The 19,836-nt window shown below is 39.5% G+C and overlaps 2 protein-coding genes across 2 annotated transcripts in view; both read right to left on the bottom strand.

Moving 5' to 3' along the window:
- Nucleotides 1–14,631, bottom strand: part of LOC134180612 (WD repeat and FYVE domain-containing protein 3-like) — a 28,416-nt gene extending 13,785 nt beyond the window's left edge. The window contains exons 1-18 of the mRNA XM_062647801.1: nucleotides 14,538–14,631; nucleotides 13,404–14,462; nucleotides 12,006–12,061; nucleotides 10,047–10,193; nucleotides 9,889–9,986; nucleotides 9,504–9,732; nucleotides 9,034–9,121; nucleotides 8,493–8,918; nucleotides 8,027–8,133; nucleotides 7,504–7,968; nucleotides 7,231–7,445; nucleotides 5,873–6,608; nucleotides 4,489–4,962; nucleotides 3,123–3,814; nucleotides 2,428–2,688; nucleotides 1,807–2,320; nucleotides 1,034–1,222; nucleotides 942–968 (exon numbers count right to left, since the gene is read on the bottom strand). Of these exons, the coding sequence (XP_062503785.1) occupies nucleotides 942–968; nucleotides 1,034–1,222; nucleotides 1,807–2,320; nucleotides 2,428–2,688; nucleotides 3,123–3,814; nucleotides 4,489–4,962; nucleotides 5,873–6,608; nucleotides 7,231–7,445; nucleotides 7,504–7,968; nucleotides 8,027–8,133; nucleotides 8,493–8,918; nucleotides 9,034–9,121; nucleotides 9,504–9,732; nucleotides 9,889–9,986; nucleotides 10,047–10,193; nucleotides 12,006–12,061; nucleotides 13,404–14,462; nucleotides 14,538–14,625 (5,871 nt within the window). The 5' untranslated portion in view covers nucleotides 14,626–14,631. The remainder of the gene's footprint in view (nucleotides 1–941; nucleotides 969–1,033; nucleotides 1,223–1,806; nucleotides 2,321–2,427; nucleotides 2,689–3,122; nucleotides 3,815–4,488; nucleotides 4,963–5,872; nucleotides 6,609–7,230; nucleotides 7,446–7,503; nucleotides 7,969–8,026; nucleotides 8,134–8,492; nucleotides 8,919–9,033; nucleotides 9,122–9,503; nucleotides 9,733–9,888; nucleotides 9,987–10,046; nucleotides 10,194–12,005; nucleotides 12,062–13,403; nucleotides 14,463–14,537) is intronic.
- A 417-nt stretch (nucleotides 14,632–15,048) lies between these two features.
- Nucleotides 15,049–18,378, bottom strand: LOC134180347 (uncharacterized). Its single transcript, XM_062647485.1, has 7 exons — nucleotides 18,278–18,378; nucleotides 18,106–18,184; nucleotides 16,275–16,371; nucleotides 16,086–16,200; nucleotides 15,678–15,795; nucleotides 15,339–15,413; nucleotides 15,049–15,269 (listed from the first exon to the last, which is right to left on the bottom strand). The coding sequence occupies exons 1-7, from the start codon at nucleotides 18,340–18,342 to the stop codon at nucleotides 15,249–15,251; spliced, it is 570 nt and encodes a 189-aa protein (XP_062503469.1). The 5' UTR covers nucleotides 18,343–18,378; the 3' UTR covers nucleotides 15,049–15,248.
- Between the last annotated feature and the right edge of the window lie 1,458 nt (nucleotides 18,379–19,836).

Raw genomic sequence — 19,836 nt, 5'->3', positions numbered from 1 at the left:
TCAGTCTACCAATGCCTTTTAAGTCGTGCATAAACAAATGTGAATGTGGAGTAGAATTGGATGAAACTGGGTATCATCTTCTCACCTGCAAGTTTGGGGGAGGACCAGTCTGGCAACACAATTCTATAGTGTCAGGATGGTGCAGTTGTTTGAACAAGCTCCAACTGCACCATCGCAAGGAGCCAAGAGAACACTATACAGAATCTGAGAATCGCCCCGATAGTTTGATGTACGATGAATCAAGCACAGAGTTAGACGTGAGCATGGCTCACCTTGGAGCAGAGACATTCTAAATAGAGCATCTAAAGAAGCAAGCTATGCAGCTGAGAGGCAAAAGATGAGAAAGAAAAGCAAATACAAAGCTGTCAGTTCAGGATGGCGCAACACCTAACTTAGTTCCTCTGGTCTTTGAACACTTTGGGTTCTGGGGTGAGAAGGCTGTTCACTTCCTGAACTCACTCTCGAAGAAATCAAAAGATTCGGAAGGCAGAAGTACTGAAGCCAACTTCAGGATGAGATGGCGTAGACAGATTTCTATAATTACCCAGAGATGTAGTGCTAGAGTTATAAAGTTTTTCTTTGATGCAGATATTCAGCACTATCTTCATTAGGATAATAGCTATGACTTCAAACATTTCAGTAGTTTTTGTTAATGCTTAGGATGCTTTCATTTTGCGATTGTTACATTTACAGTTTGGGAGAGAATAAAACAATCTGTCTGTGTGTCTGTCTGTCTGTCTGTGTCTGTCTGTCTATCTGTCATCTGCCTGCTGTTGTTCATCTTCATACTGTACATATTTATTCATATCTATTCATACATTCATGTATCCTGTTCTAAGAGACTATTCTCGTAATGTTAGTTAGCAGTGACTGTCTTCGACATCTATTAGTTTCTTGTTCATTTACAATGTACTGTCTGGTTCAGCCCCAAACATTCTTACCGTTCCTTCGCTCTCAACAACAACATACTGCAAAACATACATGTCATGTCAGTACAAGCACAACATAGCAGCTGTTTTACGTCATCACATACCTCTGCCCCAATGCTAACTATGTCCAATGGAATCCGAAACAAAGGAAAAACAGATGCTGTTAGCCCATCTATGAAATCCCGACCGGTGCACATGGCTGCAAATTCTGGTGAGCTCTGATACACTTCAGCTAGAAAGTGTAGCAAGATGACAGGGTATTCACAAGTAGACGAATTTTCAGCTAGTGAGAACTAAAAACAGTACAAAATTCAACACACCACATACAGTGCAAAACAGACTCTACACAACAAAATCCTGTCATTTTACACTCTAAGTGCATTTATGTAATAAAAGCAATACGCATATTAGCTCCAATGTGATGTATGGTAGCAGACAACTTAAATTAGCTACCTCAACAGAGAGAAACTCCTAGTTCTTAATTAAAGTGTCCAACGTCTTGCATTACTAGACAGCGTAAGCATTCAAGCCATAGAATGACAAACTAAACATTGAAGCAACTGCTGTGTGCAGCAATTTGTTCCTTATTGAGACACATTGCAAACACATCAGTGCCATAAACCATTTCCCTCAAGTGAGTTAGAAGCCTCGAATATCTCTATACTTTATGAAATTTGATTGACCAGCAGTCAATATTTGAGTAGCATGTTGTCTGATCACCATTTTTCTACATTTCAATTAAGTGCTGGCCTGTCTAAGTATAGAAATGTGACATGCACGTCTAAAATAAATCTAATCAACCAACCACATTAACTCAAAGAAATGTTACAGTAGTATTTACAACCTTTACCATAAAGACTCAGTTTCCAATGCATACCTCACTGAGAAAAGACCGCAAAATCACTAGCAGCACGATTGCTGCATCTGTGTTAACTTTCATCCCTGCATTTCTTGCAACTGGCTGCACAGGCACATCCTTACCAAGTTTGAATGCTCTCCTCAGTCCATCAAGATCAAATGTCACTGCCATCGGAATTTCAACTATGTTACGACCAAGAAGAATAGCAAGCAAAACAACAAAAATATGAGAGCAGTGTGAGTGAGCAGTAAGAAGGTAAGACATTGCTTGATATCCTGGAAGAGTTGGAATGGATAATGGTCTCCTCTCTAATGGTGCCTTTCCAACAGGACTATGTCCTCCAGTGTCAGACATACCAGTTGCCCAGCCTCCACAAGCAGTGCCCTCTCGAAACTTCTGTTGTAAAACAGGGTGAGACAGCAAGACAGCAATTATACGAAGAGCCTTGGCTACAGTAGTGTGATGAACATTGCGCTGAAGGAAAGCCAAAAACCAGTCAATCCCCACAACATGAATCCATTCAGCTGCCATCCTAAACAAACACAAAGTATTGACCATAATGTCTGTTAACTTCTATCACATTTCACAGTATTACACTAACAGTAATTTCACAACATGTTAGACTGTTGTCTGTCATACCTTGTTTCCAGTTCTAGTTTTTCATCATGAAGTAGGCTTGCGAGCAGCTCTAACAGAACATTACGTAGATGAACACGTTTTCCAAGAGGTATATCAGGCAATGGAACACAAGCGTCATTCAATGACAGTCCAGCATTACTCTCCATCGTCGTATTCTCTGCAGTTGCTTTAGCCTGAAAATTTGCTGACCACTCAGACTGTATGGCTTTGCTTTCATCTAGATCTCTCAATGGTAGCAGAGAAGCCAAAAACTGGCTAAAACTGTAAAACATAAACATATGCCTATAAACAACAAGTCCCACAATTACAGTATTCAACTTGCCACAACACTGTACAAACAAACATAGCACCTGGTGACCACACTTGTGATCGTGTCAAGGCAATGAAAATGACAAGCAGCAAGCACATAAAAAATCACTGTCAACTTTATAGACACATCATATCTAAAGTTCGAGCCAGTGGTACAAAGGAATAGTAACCTGCTACACCTTTGTATGCCAGCAACACTGGACATGGGAATATAAAATGGTTTGCTTTCCATTCAGAAAAACACAAAACTGCAACTTTTTTGCACACGTCTGCTGTCCAGTGTAAAGGATGCTTGTTCATATTACAAGTAGTTAATACTCATTTACATGCCCACACACACGCGCGCGCGCGCGCACACACACACACACACCACATCTAGGCCTCACCTAAGAATATTGTGCTTATCCTGAACTTGAAGTAACAAAGCTGATAGCACATTAGCTACACTCTTGATTGTAGCATCAGACAACATACCTCTGTGAAGCACTTGGAGCAGCCGGCGAACCATCTGCATGTCACACAACTGCTCTGCATTTGTGTGCTTCTCATTGCTCAATGTGACAAGCTCAAACAAGTGATTATACAATGACCTCTGAAGCTCTTCTGCCGCCTCACTCCACACTTCCAAGTTGCCAAGCAAATCATGAAAAGCAGTAATGTGTGGTATCCGACAGCATTCACGATCACTGTCTATCGTTCCAACAAGTGAAAACGTTAGATGCACAATGTGACTGTTCAACAGATGATGCTTTGTCTTATACAGCATTCCAAGAATACCAAACCCGCCATTTCGTTCCATTTCATTCATAGCCAGATTATTGCCTCGTAGCACACAAACCAAAACTTTGACTGATGCATAGAATGAGACGACAGTCGTAGCCATAGCGATGAGGCTAAGCAATACTGAAGTGCCCCCAACACACTCAAGCAGACGATGAATAGGAGAAGGATGAAACGTTCTAACTCCTGACCTGCTAACAACAACAGCACCAAATGTCCGAAGAGGACCTGCTGCATGAGATGCTGTATTATAAAGTATATGCACTGGCCAATCCAAGTTATTTCTTGAAATTCCAAGCTGCAAACAACCAACTAACTGTTAGTCACTGCAGGTCATCTAGCCACGTATTCATTCACCACACTCATCCAAAACATAAACTACAACAATACATCACGTGAAATCTGACAACTATTCACTTTAAAAGTGACATATTCTGATTACTCTTGCCCAGCTGTGTCAACACATACTTCCATTATCACTTTACTAATAAAATGTCAACATGCCATAATAACATCATTCCTCATTCTCTCAAATATATTTGCATTATAGACACTTTAAAATTAAATATAAATTCTAACACTGCCTAATACTATAAGCCACACCAAGATTATAACTTCAAAACAAGAAAATAATACTTACACAGAATAAGAAATCTATTAACACTTACATACACTTCAAGCATCTCAAGCAATGCATGTCAGTCAAATTACAGCATTGCAAGAAAAAAGGACACCACTAGTAATACATTACAATTTACAGATGACTAAGTATCTCCTGATGTGTCGTTAGATCTATACACATGCCTAATTAGATATACTTCTTTAAAGGCATGACAGGCAGACAGACCAACAAAACCCAACTACACAAACAGAGAGCTACCTCTCCTTTATACAGAAGGACACATCAGCTATCAATGTAATTACTCATACCACCAATTTCTATCTTAGGTTTCCACTTAATTTCTTACAAACCTCTTTCCTTACTGCAATCACATCCATGTCACTATATTGCTGTTGGAATTCTCTAAACACAATTTCAGACTGAGCATGTGCATTTAATCCGAACGAAACCTTGTCTTCTGCCACTAGCGGTCCTAGCAATTCACCCGCACTAGACAAGCCACTTAATCCTGGAGCAGGAATAAACTCAGCATCTTCTATCAGTTGAAGTTTGGCAGCTGTTGCTTCGACGTACGGTGCTTGGAATGTACCACAGTAGCCAGGACCCAGCAAATAAATGCAGAGAATTGTGCTAGCTGATACAGGCTCTTCTAAAAGGTAGGTAGGACCCAATCTCCATACTAGACGTGAGATCCTCCGTTGCTTTGGGCGTGTTCCAATGTAAGTAGCAACCATATTGGATGACGATGAAACTGGTGATGTGGGACTTGTTTGAGGTTCTGTACTGGCACTACTAGAGCTACCACCAGCAGCGACATACGGTAACTGCACAAAAATAGAAACAACGAGTAATACACAAAACATTTCACTTCACCACAAATTGTTTTAACACAAAAAGCAGTACACTACAAGAGTTGTGGTCTTAGTTCTGAGATGATCTTTCCTTAGTCTATGTCAATATAGCAGGACAAGATTCAACTACTACATCGTGAGTGTTTGAGCAATACATACAAGAGACCCATCATGATCCGATGAGACACAGAAACACTGAAGGCTCCATGAGAAACTTTTAATGCTTTGTAGCTCTTCAGCATTTTTTTCAGGTGAAGAGAGAGAGCAATACTGTTATGCATTATCAGTCATCTTAATTGACCTGTGTTGTTTGCAGTAAAACAATTCAGCAGTTACCCTTGATCGTGTTGATACACATACAAGTTCTGTTTGCAGCAGCACAAGCTGTTTGTCAACTAATTATATAATGATATAATTAGTTTGTCAACTAGATAATATATATATATATATATTATCTAGTTTTATCTAGTTCTCTTCAAATCTGTAAAGCAAAGCAGCCAATTTCTGTCTTAAAACATACGTATCAACGTCGCCACACTAACACTATGTGACGTGTAGAAAGATTTACAAGTAAAATTTCAGATCAGCGGTTGCTAAATTAAATCCTACCTGTTAGTGTTATGAACTCATCCTACTGAATCAAAGATTCTAATCAATACATTAAACCAGTAATAACAATGTCAATCCAGATTACTACATTAGATCCCTTGCAACTACTATCAAAATCAGTTCACTCGTTTTCTGTAGACTCAGAAATCTGAGATAATTTTGTTTTATCAATTTTGGTTTTCAATTACCACAGTTTGATGATAGGTAACAACCAAAGGATAAAGCTGTTTGCCAAATAATGTGCATCAATAAACATTGTAACCATAGATCTCACCTTGACAGAGTCAACACATTGGCCATCAACATACAAAGCTGCACTGCTTGACCGCAATAGAGCACCTTTGCTTAGCACAACTACGACATGACGCCAACATCCCTCACTAGCAATGCCTTCATATTGAAAAACTGCTCTAGTTGCCTTGGTATAAGTGTGACTGTCTCCACTTGTTTCATCTGGTTCTGGCACATCATTTACTGTCACAGCTACCCCAGTAGTTGTCATAGAAATACTTAGACAATGTTGTGTTTTCGTTGTATCAGCTGATTCCATCTTCCTTATCATTGTTAGTAATCGTATGGGATGCTGATCTGCAACAGTCCCCATTTTGTTCACATACACCCAAGCAGAAAACGTCAATCCATTTGGTGGAGGAAATGGACGATCTACTGACGCAATGTTACCTATACTACCAACTGCAGAGGGTGTTGGCACTGTGATGCCCGGCAATGAAAAAGACGAAGATACAGAAGGTAGATACAAGTATCCATAGCCATCATAATTCATGTCAAATTCAATAAACGATGGAGAGGAGTCTGGACCTTGGAAGCCACCATCTCGTAGTGTTGCAATTGTGACCAATGACTGGATGCGTGAAAATTCAACCGGTTTGCTGTAATTTGGTGCAATTTGTTTCAGTTGTTCACCATCCTGCAACGGTTGATTCTGGACAACATAATCAGCAAGGACACTAGAGGCACAGTTGAGAGGATCCCCAAGACGAAGGAAGTTCCTACCATAACAATTAGAATAATAAGGCATACAAGCAAACCAAAACAACATAATCAACGGAAGTCAAATGACAGTCATGGATCAAACACAATGTACCAGTACACAAGCACACATACCAATAACAAGTGCAATATACCTAAAGATGTTAACAAACAGCAATTTCCAATTATCAAATTGAAATGTGGAAAGCAATTCCTTGTTTCCATCCTTACCACATCTTATTAAAAATACTATAGAACACAACAAATTGCATCCAAGAAATTCTGCTACTAAAGTAATCAAATTATCTTAAAGAGCTTGCCAAGTGTCACAATACTTGTACAACAACCACAAGAAAGACCACATGCAGTCTGCTATAGGCACATCATTTCAATGAAACAATCACACACATTACAAATCAATGCCAATGTCAGCCAGCATCTATTTATTCTGTGCAGTTTCTGCAAAGATATCTACCATTGGCAATTTGCCATCTTTAATGTCCTAGAGAATCCACATATTCGTCCAAACTACAGCAATACCAATCAGTCTGATTAAAGATACCAAAAAGTAAAACTACTTCATAAAAACAATTAATTATTTGGTTCTTAACTATTGCAAATGCCATAGAAGAAATACATTACCTGACATCAGCAGGAGAAAGTGCTTGCAGTGCTAATCTCTCAAATAGCCTCTGTAGACCAGCATGCAAAGGATGCTTTTCGTCTGCTAGGGCATTACCACATCTCTCCATCAGTTTCCCAGTCAGACCAGCTTGACACAGTGACTGAGCATTTCTGTCAGACAACGACATCTGACTGATTGTGTTGACAATTTCAAGTTGCAACCCAAATGCCCACTGAAAACAAAATAAACAATAAATAATTAATTAACCAAACAATGATAAATAAACCCACCTCTTCATACATCTGCTTTTCTCCTTCATCCAACTGCAATCCACCAACATTGTCAGCCACTTCACCTACATCACTTTGGTCTTTCTGTCTAAATACAGGATTAGCTTCAATGGCAGGCAGTAAATCAACAATCACAGCAACTGCTCCTGGATGAGCAATCTCATTCAACTGATGTTTGGAGACTTCCGCAACTGGATACAGAGATGGAGATTGATCTTGTATGGTATCTAGTGCCATGTCCCTCAATAAGCGAAATAGTTCAGCAGCAAAATACACAGCACTGCTCTGAAATTTCTCCAACACAACAGAATCAACAAAAGCATTGAAGTTGGTAGAACATTCTGTGGCAGAATCAGTTTGAAATTTTTGATAGAAAGCACTGTTTGATATACTAGGGATCACAGAGTTGCCAACACCAAAACAGCCAAGATACAAGAATGGTTTCACTAAGCCACGAAAGCCAATCTGTAACACAACAGGAAGATGGTTGTGATGAAGAAAGATATCTGCTGTGCAATAAAACACTTGCATTCTCTTGAAAGTAATGTTTGTTGGCTGGTTCATCTTGCATTGCAGCATTTAAGACACTGCAAGCATACCGAAGTAAACAGATCATCTCGTTTCGATCAACTACCATGAAACAAAAACTGAGTGAGTGAAATTCTACAGCCAGATAACACCTTGACAAACAAACAGACAGCAATATAGACAAACAGACAGACAGACACAGTGAGACAGTTAATTAATCGCCCTACATGGTAAGCGGCCATAAGGGTCGCCGGACATTGTTGTAGCATGTTTTCCTTTTCCTTGCTGGAACCATTTACAATGTAATAGTGTTGAAATTTAAATATATGTATTCACAGACAGACAGACAAACAGAGTGAGTCAGACAGACAGACGACACAAATCAACAAACAGAATACAATGAAGTGCACAAAACACAAAAGGCAAACAAGTACAACGAACAACGAAAATCCTGGACTGACCCTTCTCCCAAACTGAAATTGGTGGACAACTTAAACTTCCTCCCATCATACTAAGAACAGAAACAACATAAACAAATCCATCAGCTTCACGAAACAAGGCCTTTGTCCTTGCAGCCAAATTAAATACTCTTTGCACAGCTTGAAGCACATCTGTCTTTAGTGTCACTGCTGTTTGATCAGCAGAGTTCATGAGACCAAGAAGTGTGCCAAGATCATCATGACCACCAGGTAAAAGAATAAGCTGTTGAATGAGCTTGAGAGCATCTCGACGAGACCGAGCATAAGGCACCATGTTCTGCACACACCGAGCACCTCCAGATTCTCTGAACAAATGGCCATTGGCTTCATTGGCATCCAAAATCACACGTAGACATTCCATGAGCAAAAAGATGAATTCTTCCTCGGCAGTGTCTTTGACATTGTCACCTAAAATCAAAACATCAAATACTCAGTCAAACAAACAGCCTGTTAGATGACAGTAGTCAACAAAGACAGCTGTTTCTGCACATCTATCGATATCCTCTACAATGGTTTGCCTCACTGTCCATTTCTTGACATCTTAAATAAATTTGGATTTGTTCCAGGTTGTTGACAACTACTCTACTTTTTGTATGAAATGTGACCAATATCTACAGTAGCAACTGTATGTGTCACACGTTTGTCTTTCAAATGTTTAAAACATTAAAAACATTTATCTTTCGTCCATCAGCTGCACATGCTTAATATATTGTGTCTGCAAGTGTGATCTCATCATATTATGTCATATCAAACACTAAAAGTTTCAAAATTCAAAGTTTTATTTAACCACATCTTTACAACAATTATCAATAACTACACAAATTTCATAAAACTACTGTAAAAATGTGCATTTTATGCCGACACAAAATCATGGTAAAAAGTATGTACTCAAAAAATTGCACAATCCAATTGTGTATTCAGTTCAATTCCAGCTTCAACTGTACACGTACATACATACTGTGTGAAACTGATTGTATAATCTGATTCTCAAACGGTAAGATTATTGCCTCGACCCCATTGAATCATCACTACCTTACAGATGAGTGCTGTATATAACAAAGGTTTACTTTCTGTTCCTTCTTTCAAGCAAGCTGCATGCTGTTGTACATTCCAAACCAATGCATCAATAACACCCATGTCTCTGAACACGTCTTGGTATTTGGCATTAAAGCTCACAAGCTTGATCATCGACTGGAGGACAACGCAGAGAGTACGAGAAATGCTACACACACATCACAACGACAAACATAAAAAACATTTTCAAGCTTCTCACTACTATAATTGACCATATATACAGACAGCAATATACCCAAGTGCTCTAATAGCTTGCTAACACATTCATGACAGCAATCTAGTAAACTCTACTATGTAACTTTACTTTGTAGTCTTAAGGAGAATGCTGACACTGATGATTTCAGGAATTGGTACATAATTCAAAGAGCATGAAACATACTCCAACACCTTGAAAACTTGCTCCTGACAATAACATCAAATTGTTTTATCTCATTTACGCATCACAAATACCAAACAAAGAACCTGGATTTTGAGTGGCTTTGTATGCACTCTCTCAATGAAATGTGGAAGAGTGTGTTCAGACTCCAATATAAAGTAGTTTGCAGGATCTGAACTGTAGATGTTAAAAATAACATCCAAAATCACTCCACACAGATGGCTGGACTGAGCCTGAAAAAGCCATTATCAAAAATTAGAAGAAAGAAGCAACTGAACAACTGCACATATGAATACAACAAACACCCAACTCTCATAGTACAGTATGCAGGTTATAACGGTTCTAATTTCTAAGTCAATTATGTCGAGTGGAAACATCTTAGAGACCAGCCTATTATATTACAAATGTCATCTTACCTAAGTACACTGTAATTATAAACAATTTTAATTAGAAACAAGCCTCCAGCCTCATTTTTAATTAATACAAAACATGCCCCTCCCACAAATACTTTCCTGGTACAGTATAGCCTCAAAGTTCCAGACCATCTCCCAAAAGAAATGGGAGACGGTCTGGATCAACTTCTGATCAAACCGAGTTTGGAAGTGATCCGAGTCAGCCAATCAGCAAGCTGCCACCACTAAAGTGGTGGCCAATGAACGTCGAGAGTTCTGTAATAACATGCACAGGCTTTTGGCAAAGGCGTTCGACAATAATTGCGTGCTAGTTACAGACAACTCGTAATTGATTGCATGAACGTGCGTCTTTCGTGATGTAAAACTGCACTGGACCGTGCCTTTGAAACAACACCCGGGGCTCTCGAAATTGATTCAATGCATCCCGAACAGCGGACTGCTGCAAATTTGCCACCATCGCAGTTGATTACCACCCACTTTGTTTGAGCACACCTCTAAAATGTAGTAATCGATCTCCTATTGTCACATCGGGTGGCATAGTGCTAGTATCTAAAGAGGTGTTTTTGACTGTTACAACCCTTTCATTTCTCTTAAGTAACTATGCCTACCTTCGAACTCGGTTTGATCAGAAGTTGATCCAGACCTTCTCCCATTTCTTTTGGAAGATGGTCTGAAACTTCGAGGCTAGGTACAGTAGTACTATCCAGCAAGTGCATATGTACCACATACAAATACAGCAACAACATCATATACCCACATACATGCTTCCAAAATGCACAAAGCATTACATAAATCAGACAGAGATATAAGCCTGGTTCACAATATTGACGCCGACGTCAACATCAACACCAACGTTGTCAACTCGGCGTCGTGATGCCGATGTCAGTGTCGTCCTGTTCACAATATCTTGAGACGTCACTAAATTGCACGCCAAGGTTGGTCTGGAGTCTCAAGTCAGATTGTGCATGCGTGTCTAATCATGGACAACTATTCCGATGATGATCCTTGTCTTACTGCTTCTCTTGTAACGACAATCAACGTTTCTTCCATTTCTAGATCCGGGATGCTTACAGCTCTGCTGATTCGCTAAAAATGCCCACGTGGTTACATTTAACGCTGACAACTTCCGGTTTTTGACGCTGGAATAGAACTTTGCTCTATCCCGGCATGATGACGCTGCGTTGACGCCACGCCACTTTGTGCTTGTTCACAATATTGACATCCAGGTGGATGTCACAACGCCGCATTGACGTCGACGTCAATATTGTGAACCAGGCTATAGTCATTTTAATTTTGATGCCTAGTGCATCATACACAGAAACTGTCTAGATCTGGTTCCTACTAGTAATCATCATCACCACTGACACTTCCTAATTTGCTTGACACTACGATACCTAATTGAGTACTTAGACAATACTACAGTATGTACACACACTAGTCATAAATCTGATTTAAAATACCTTATATCAGAAACACAAAAAAATTAAAAGATCACTTTGTTCTTTCAAGATCAAAAAACAATTCTAAAATAGAGTAGGAATAACAACGTAGAAAATGGACGTCAATTTGTAATTGCGAAAATCCTTTAACCTGTCACATTTTCACATTTTCACTGTTTGTGCCATTTCTAACCTTTAGAAATCCGGTTTCCAAAACTTGAAATGCCAGCTTGTTCTTGACACTTAAACCTGTAAAAGCAGACATTTTAAACCATACCATTACATACATAATGCAAACAATCATGATTCATTATTGTACTGTGATTACAATAACTAATTAATTAATTAAAGCAATAGTGAGCTTGTTTGCCACATCTATGAAAAACCACTACTGTAGCTACTATATGAAACACAACAAACAGAGTGAAGATCAGTAAACAGTCATTCAACTACCTCCTGATAAGAGTAAACAAATCTAAATATTGGCCATGTAATATGACACTGACGTTTAAGACAAAGGCAGCAACATTGTTACCATAAAAATCAAATATCGCATTTCTACAATTAAACACCATCCTCAAATAAATGCCACACTTCACAATTTAGCATGCTTGCACAAATACAGAATATACTGGGGTAGGACTGTTCCTCCAGTCTTAGCTGTATTTGTACAGGATCATTGATCATCCACTGTCTCTGTGTGCAATCATCATACTTGGGGACAGATCTTTAGGACAACATACTTCCTAGTTAGCTGTCTTGAGGTATGAAGCTTCAAATCGGCTGCTATTAGTAAATGGGACCCTCGTTTAAAAGCCACATCCAAAACATATTAACAATACAAGCATCATGCTACAATGTTTATTCAAAGAAATACAATACAGTATAACCTCGCTAATCCGAATTAGCCTTTAATGCCCTTGCCTTGCATAACCAGATCCTATTATTCCGCCTGATCCAGGTTGCTGCCACAAACAGTAATTCTAGTTTTCAGCAAATGCACGTTTCTGACTATTTTAAATCCTGATTGCCACATCATTTACAACTATTTAGTCATTGCAGCTGTGTCATTTACCACAAACATGAGATGTACGTAAAGACATATGTAAATGTGCCAGTCCTCTGGGTGTTCGAGGCAAGGCCTGGACCCCAAGGATACGTGTTTTGGCAAAGCTGTTTAGATTGCTCTGCGTTTTTCCAAACAAAGCTTGGCACAGGGCTGTTTGAATTAGCAATGTTCTACTGTATTACGTAAGTAATACATATGCAAGCAAAGTCATATCGCCAACTATGCACACGTACGACCAACAACAAACTGTACTGTATATGATGACAAGGTAATACATGACAATACTGGCTGACAAACAAGCAATCGGAAATGCATACAAGAACACAGACACAATAAAGCACCCACACAAACAACATGACAGACAAACAGAGACAGCTAAAACAAACACGACAATCACACACACACACACACACACACACACACACACACACACACACACACACACACACACACACACACACACACACACACACACACACACACACAAAACAGACAAGAGAAAAAACTCAAAAGACAATGTACCAGGATTTGCCACTTCTGGCACAGAAAAGTTGCTGTCCTGAAATGGCTGCCCTTTGATTACAGGCAGAGATAGATCATGGAATCCACACATGACAAGACTAGACACAAGCAAGACCATATTTCTAACAGCTTCTTGACTCTCTTCTGACAAAGACGTTTCAAGCCCGATCAAAAACTCTGTGAGAAACCGATATCCTTGGGCCGTACGAAAATCATCAAGCAGCAAATATGTTAGTTCGCACGAATCCTTGAGGCAACTGTACACTGAAACAAACATCTCAACGATCTCAAGTGGTAGAACGTTTCTGTTGACCTGCATGTTTCGAATACAAAGCGCAATGCAGCCGTGATTATGAATATGGCTGACGACATTCGGAGTCAGAGCATGTCGAGTAATAGTTATCAATGAATCCGAAGCTGTTTTTCTCCAGTTGTGGTTGTGTCGAGGACACACACTCGTTATGATACCAAACAACTTTGTGAGGTCGTCTCGAAGCATGATGTCTTCAGCCGCAGAGACGTGACGACACAGACGAATCAGAGCTTGAGTAAAAACCTTGTGCAAATCGATCCTTCGTGACCTGTTCCTCTCCTCGTCAGGCAACTCAGATCCCGACACACCAGATGAGAGACCACGAGTCGAAGGCAAATCGAGAAACAAGTAGAGAGACTTTACAAGTGTAGAGGGCAACGTTGTGCTCGCCATCGCCTCAACTACGGCACGTTCACACGACGAGAGAATGTTGACGGTGTTAAGCATGTTCCAACCATTGCTAAGCTCTCCCTCATCACTATGGTTCTCCAAGAAGTGAGCCAGAGAGGCACTCGCCTCTTGTGTGTCCGTCGACATCGCGTGGCGCTTGATTTCAGCGACCAACAGAAGAGAGACATCCCTGGCAAAGACGCTCACCTCACCAAATCGCTCGCCAATTTCGTTAGGACGCACTCCAGCAAAAAGTTTGCAGAAGACTGGAAGCATTTTGACAAGATGCTGTTCTTTGGTCTCGTCTGGAGGCATGTTGTAGTACTCAACAAACAATTTTCGAAGATGTAACGCCCCTGAAACAGTCGAATGAGCTCTCATTGCGCTGAGAGTAGAGTTATATGACATTATTCAATATCTAACGCACGTACCCAGTGCATCCGCTGATGGGGGCTCTTGTCTTCTGGCGGAAATAGCGCCAGTGCGATCTCTTCCCAGAAATTTTCGAAGCCAGCTCATTCCTAGTTCAGCTTGTCCGACAACCCTTCTTTCTACATATGACGCATGCGTTCCCATCTGTTCACGCATGCGTTGCCATGTGTAGATCCCGTGCTAGCCTCGCCCCAGACGTAGATTGCAGCCCCGGATGCACCGATATCACCACTACAGTGATGGTTACAGTAGTGGTGCTGGCAGCGCATCCGAGGCCACTGCGTCTGGGGCGAGGCTATCTCCGTGCTTGGAGTAGGTAAATTACAGGCGAAATAGAACGCTAAAACGCAAGCAAAAATTACGGCTACTATTATCGCTCCACACTAAATTTTACTCTTGAGAGCCTGAGCCAATAGGCATGCGCACTAAAATGTCACACATGTAATCGCAAAACAGCCATTCTACCTACTACAGTAGAGCGCGTGTCACTGCAGACAAACGAAGTGTAGAAAGAAATATTGATTGTTACACCTTTAATTAAAGAACGTCCAGATCAAACTGTGATGTCTAGGTATTAATTAATATTTGCATTTACTAACGCACGCTAAGTAACATGACATGCACAGATGAATAAAGTCGACGTCAACACTAGAGTTACTAAACTATAGATATACGAGTATAATAAAGCAATCAGTTTTCTGTCGACCTAATTAATTAACGCTCATCATCACCTAGAAACGAAAAAGGCATTAGTAACGAGGTAACCTTAGAAACCTTACTAATAGTTCACAACAAAATACCTTTACAACTTCCATATTTGTTTTTGTTTCGGATACAAGATTTTCCAAAGACTGAGAAAGCTCGAGTCGTACTTTCTGCGAATACAGAGAAAACCAGTGCAACTGCATGCGCAAGACTAGCTGACATATTGTATGCAAGTCGATGAGTGCTGGTTGTCTATTGTCATGCCATAATGTGCAATCCCATTCAATGAATCACGATTGCTAAAGAAACCTATCTGTTGTACAGAAATAAAGGCAATAGTACCAATCATGTTGTTGTTGCAGTGTAACTGGTGAGACTAGGTACGTACTCTAGAATGACAAAGTCAGAGTCGTGAATGACATTCCCTCAGTTACCTTGCTGTTGGCTCTCATTCCCTCAATCAGCTGTTGTGTAGCTTGCGATGGTTCTGAAAATGGCTTTAAGCTGACAGGATCGATACCGACTTTCACAAGCTGCCTCTCGTATGCATCTCTGCCAAACAAACTCACGCTGTGCAAAGAAATCCTACCGATTGCATTATTAATGTATCTTAGACTTTCAGAAAATCTGACACAATGATATTCAAATATCAATCAGTAGTGCATGTGACACATATGGGGTACATATTACTATGGGTGACAGAGTCTTCTAATATATGACAAAGTCTAACACGTAATGCACTGACCAAATCTAGATTTAAGCAAAGCCCAAGGAAACTTATGATTAATGGATGTGTTTTCAAGTGGATACGACAGCGGACACTCAGTTTACGCACTATGCACCTTTGCAATGTCACCTCATTGACGATATTGTTAAGTCGACCAATTTCAGCTTTGCTTGCTGACTGATGTTCCTCGATTTCTGATAAGTGTTTGTTCTGCTGCCCAATGAGTTCAGCTACATTGTGATACAAAGACAAATATAATATATACAACTAACCGTATAAAAGCCAACGTAAACAACTTGCTTGCCTCTGACTTCCTGTTGAAGAAATTCCAAGCTAGATTGAAGATCTTTAATTTCTTCGTTTGCCTGCTGAAGAGCAGATGTTGCTTGCTGACTAGTTGTCTGATAAAAAGACAAAACAAAATCAATGTACTTACAGTTATGCATCTTGTCAGATGAAATGGTATGACTACATACACATGAAATGGTTAGTTACAACATGCATCAAAAATGGCTAGCTGTCAGTACAGGTTGCATTGGTGAAACTAGCAACGAAAGTCGATATATGCAACCATGCCACACACGAATCTCAATGACAAACCCTCGCTGCTGCATAAATGTCATCACACATCCGGCTACGAATAAGGTCATAGGTATGGCCATGCATTGACTCTTAACTCTGGTATTGACATACAAAGTCACAAGTGACTCCATGTCTAAAACAGTTCAATTCTCACATAAAATCAATTACTAGATAAGGTTATCAGTAATCACTAACTGACACCACTTTATCGCCTTTTCTACAAGCACTCTTACAGTCTTAAAAAATTTAAAATGACAGAAAAAGCAGAGAGTAGATACACAAACAAGAAGCGAGACCATGCCCAAATGCAAAAAGCCACTTCTATGGTACAAATTAGACTGTACATTACTCGTCCAGAATCAACATTACTGGAGTGGTGTATGCATTTCACACACACACACACACACACACACACACACACACACACACACACACACACACACACACACACACACACACACACACACACACACACACACACACACACACACACACACACACACCACATCTTGCCACAAAATCTAAATCTGAATTGCTGCATTTGCATCCTAACATGACAGACATAATGTGGTACTATAGCACATATCACCCCACTGTGCCATCATCTCGCATAGTCAGATCCTCTCTGCCATCATACTTCCGACATGAGTAGGAAGGTGGAAGGGTCTGGCTACATGAGACTAACTGTCAGTGTACCAAACAATTGGTTTTCTAGTCAAGCTTTAACAAAACTAAAATTTCCACAGTTGAAGAGAAGATGACACACCACAAGCTACTAAATCTCCATCTAATTCAGTCCCACAGTACTGCACAGCAACACAACGACAAGTAACCTGGAACTTCACTTAACGCACAAAACTTATTCTAGGTGTAGCCAGTGTGAAGTACTACTACAGCAAAAACCCAATACGTTGCAACGAGTCTTATCATGACTGCAAATCTCAATGTAATTAACAGCGCATACCTTAGCCATCCAACGACTTAATTTATCAGTACTAATAAATTTCTGTACTATTAGTACTTAATCGTTTAAAAAGTATTTATTTAAATAAATATTAATAATAAATTATAACAAATTAATATAATTATAACAAATGAGTATTATTTTAATAAATATTAATAATAAAATTATAACAAATTAATAAAATTATTACAAATAAGTATTTATTTTAATAAATATTAATAATAAAATTATAACAAATTAATATAATTATAACAAATAAGTATTATTTTAATAAATATTAATAATAAAATTATAACAAATTAATATAATTATAACAAATAGATATTATTTTAATAAACATTAATAATAAAATTATAACAAATAATAAAATTATAACAAATAGATAGTTATTTTAAAAAATATTAATAATAAAATTATAACAAATAAGTATTTATTTTAATAAATATTAATTAATAATAAAATTATAACAAATAGGTATTTATTTTAATAAATATTAATAATAAAATTATAACAAATAAGTACTTATTTTAAAAATATTAATAATAAAATTATAACAAATAGGTATTAATTTTAATGTTTTCAATCACACCTCTGCTGCCGCTAGCCTTTGTGTGACGTAGGAAAGCTCTGCCTGAAGTTGCTCTTCACTTCTTTTCAACTCGTTATAACTACAGATAACACAAACACACGGTATTAGCTAGACTTTGTCGTTTTGTAAATCAACGTCTTGCGCGTGTGTGTAAACTAGTAACATCGTCTACCTTCTGGCTCTCTGATTTGGGCATTTACGAGAAGTAGTACTCTTGGGTTGTCTAAACTCTGTCATTCTGGCCTACCGTTTGCTTTCTGTTCAAATCCTGCGCGCAAGTGATTGCGCTTGCGCAGATATTGTTGCCTCGGAATCCTGCAGATGTGTCTGTCGCTTCAAGTTGTCCACCGTGTACACCGGTCACTTCGTACGTACAGCCATGACTGTGCAGACTAACCCAAGGCGCGCATGAGCTATTGTTGGGTTACTGTAATACTGCTGTGGACCAACCAAGGAACGCACTAGTCGTGAGATCGGACGGACAATTGGAATGCAGCCCATGCGCTCATTGTGATCGCTGGTGCTAGATAATTAGCTGCAGTCGATGTGATGATCGATGTCTTTATTTATTTAGATAATTATAAACTAGTTGTACGGTATCCGTAGGCGCCTCGCGTTCGTGAGTAACACGTCCAACGGAGTTTTCAGACCGTCTACTGAAACGCCGAGTCCTAGCTAGACAATACGTATTTGCTGAAACCCTAGCTGTCATGGAAGTAAACATGCAAACTTCCTAGCTAGTAGTCTAGACTAATTATACAGGCCTGGTATAGGTAGTCGTCGTTTTTGCGATCGTGATCAAATGTACAGTCTAGGCATGGACTCGGTTCCGTTGTAACGACAGTGGTATGGTATTTACTGACATAGAAATTGATATCAGCAAACATTGACTATCAACAGTGTTAGATGCAGCACAGTGTAGTAAAGGATTGATCATACTGTAGTATTGGACGTGTGAATAGTTGACTGTAGGTGGCATTCAACTCCTGAAGGTGTTTCTTGGTTGTCACGTACACACAATCCCTAGCTACAATACAAAAGGATGGGGCGACGGAACTTGATGAAGCATTTTCTTCGTGGTTTGGTCACATAAACGAATCGTTCTTAGACTCATCTGTAGTCGGACACGGAAACGATTTTTTAGGTAGGTCTTATCATGAAACGTGGTCGTGGGGAGGAGAAATTTGAGATTTGTGTGTACACACACACACACACACACACACACACACACACACACACACACACACACACACACACACACACACACGCACACACACACACACACACACACACACACACACACACACACACACACACACACACACACACACACCAGAAGCTCGATGGAGACTCATATAGAACTACGCCCATTTCTGTTGTGCGACCCGGATTAGAAGCCTCGCTACGCTCGGCAATTAGTTGCATCTAGTTAATACTAAAGTGACGGTATCTATCTAGACTATAGAGCGTTTAGACGATAACTCGGGTAGAGATATGATAACCGCACTCCACCCAACTTGCGTTTACACGTAGAACACTGGTAATTAGATGCAGAAGATCTAGAGCGAATACATCGATTACTTGAAGTTTCTGCTTGAGAATAAGAAAGCAGTAACGAGAAGAAGAAGCCATTTTTAGGTTGGCGCGATCGATCCTATGGCGTGTTTTGCACATATTAGGGCGTGTCTTATCTTAACTTCACTCTAACCCGTTTTAATTAATTAACCCGGT

This window comes from Corticium candelabrum, chromosome 5 (assembly GCF_963422355.1).
Source record: "Corticium candelabrum chromosome 5, ooCorCand1.1, whole genome shotgun sequence".
Classification (NCBI taxonomy): domain Eukaryota; kingdom Metazoa; phylum Porifera; class Homoscleromorpha; order Homosclerophorida; family Plakinidae; genus Corticium; species Corticium candelabrum.
Note: the sequence above shows the minus strand (reverse complement) of the source record. Positions and strands in the feature narration are given on the sequence as shown.

What these genes read in the sequence shown, in the direction of transcription:
- LOC134180347 (XM_062647485.1), bottom strand. Translation starts at nt 18,342, where the DNA reads ATGACAGAGTTTAGACAACCCAAGAGTACTACTTCTCGTAAATGCCCA. An exon ending in AAAGGCTAGCGGCAGCAGAG is followed by an intron (nt 16,372 to 18,105) that starts GTGTGATTGAAA and finishes TCTTTTTATCAG; the next exon opens with ACAACTAGTCAGCAAGCAAC. An exon ending in CAAATATGGAAGTTGTAAAG is followed by an intron (nt 15,270 to 15,338) that starts GTATTTTGTTGT and finishes TTTCGTTTCTAG; the next exon opens with GTGATGATGAGCGTTAATTA.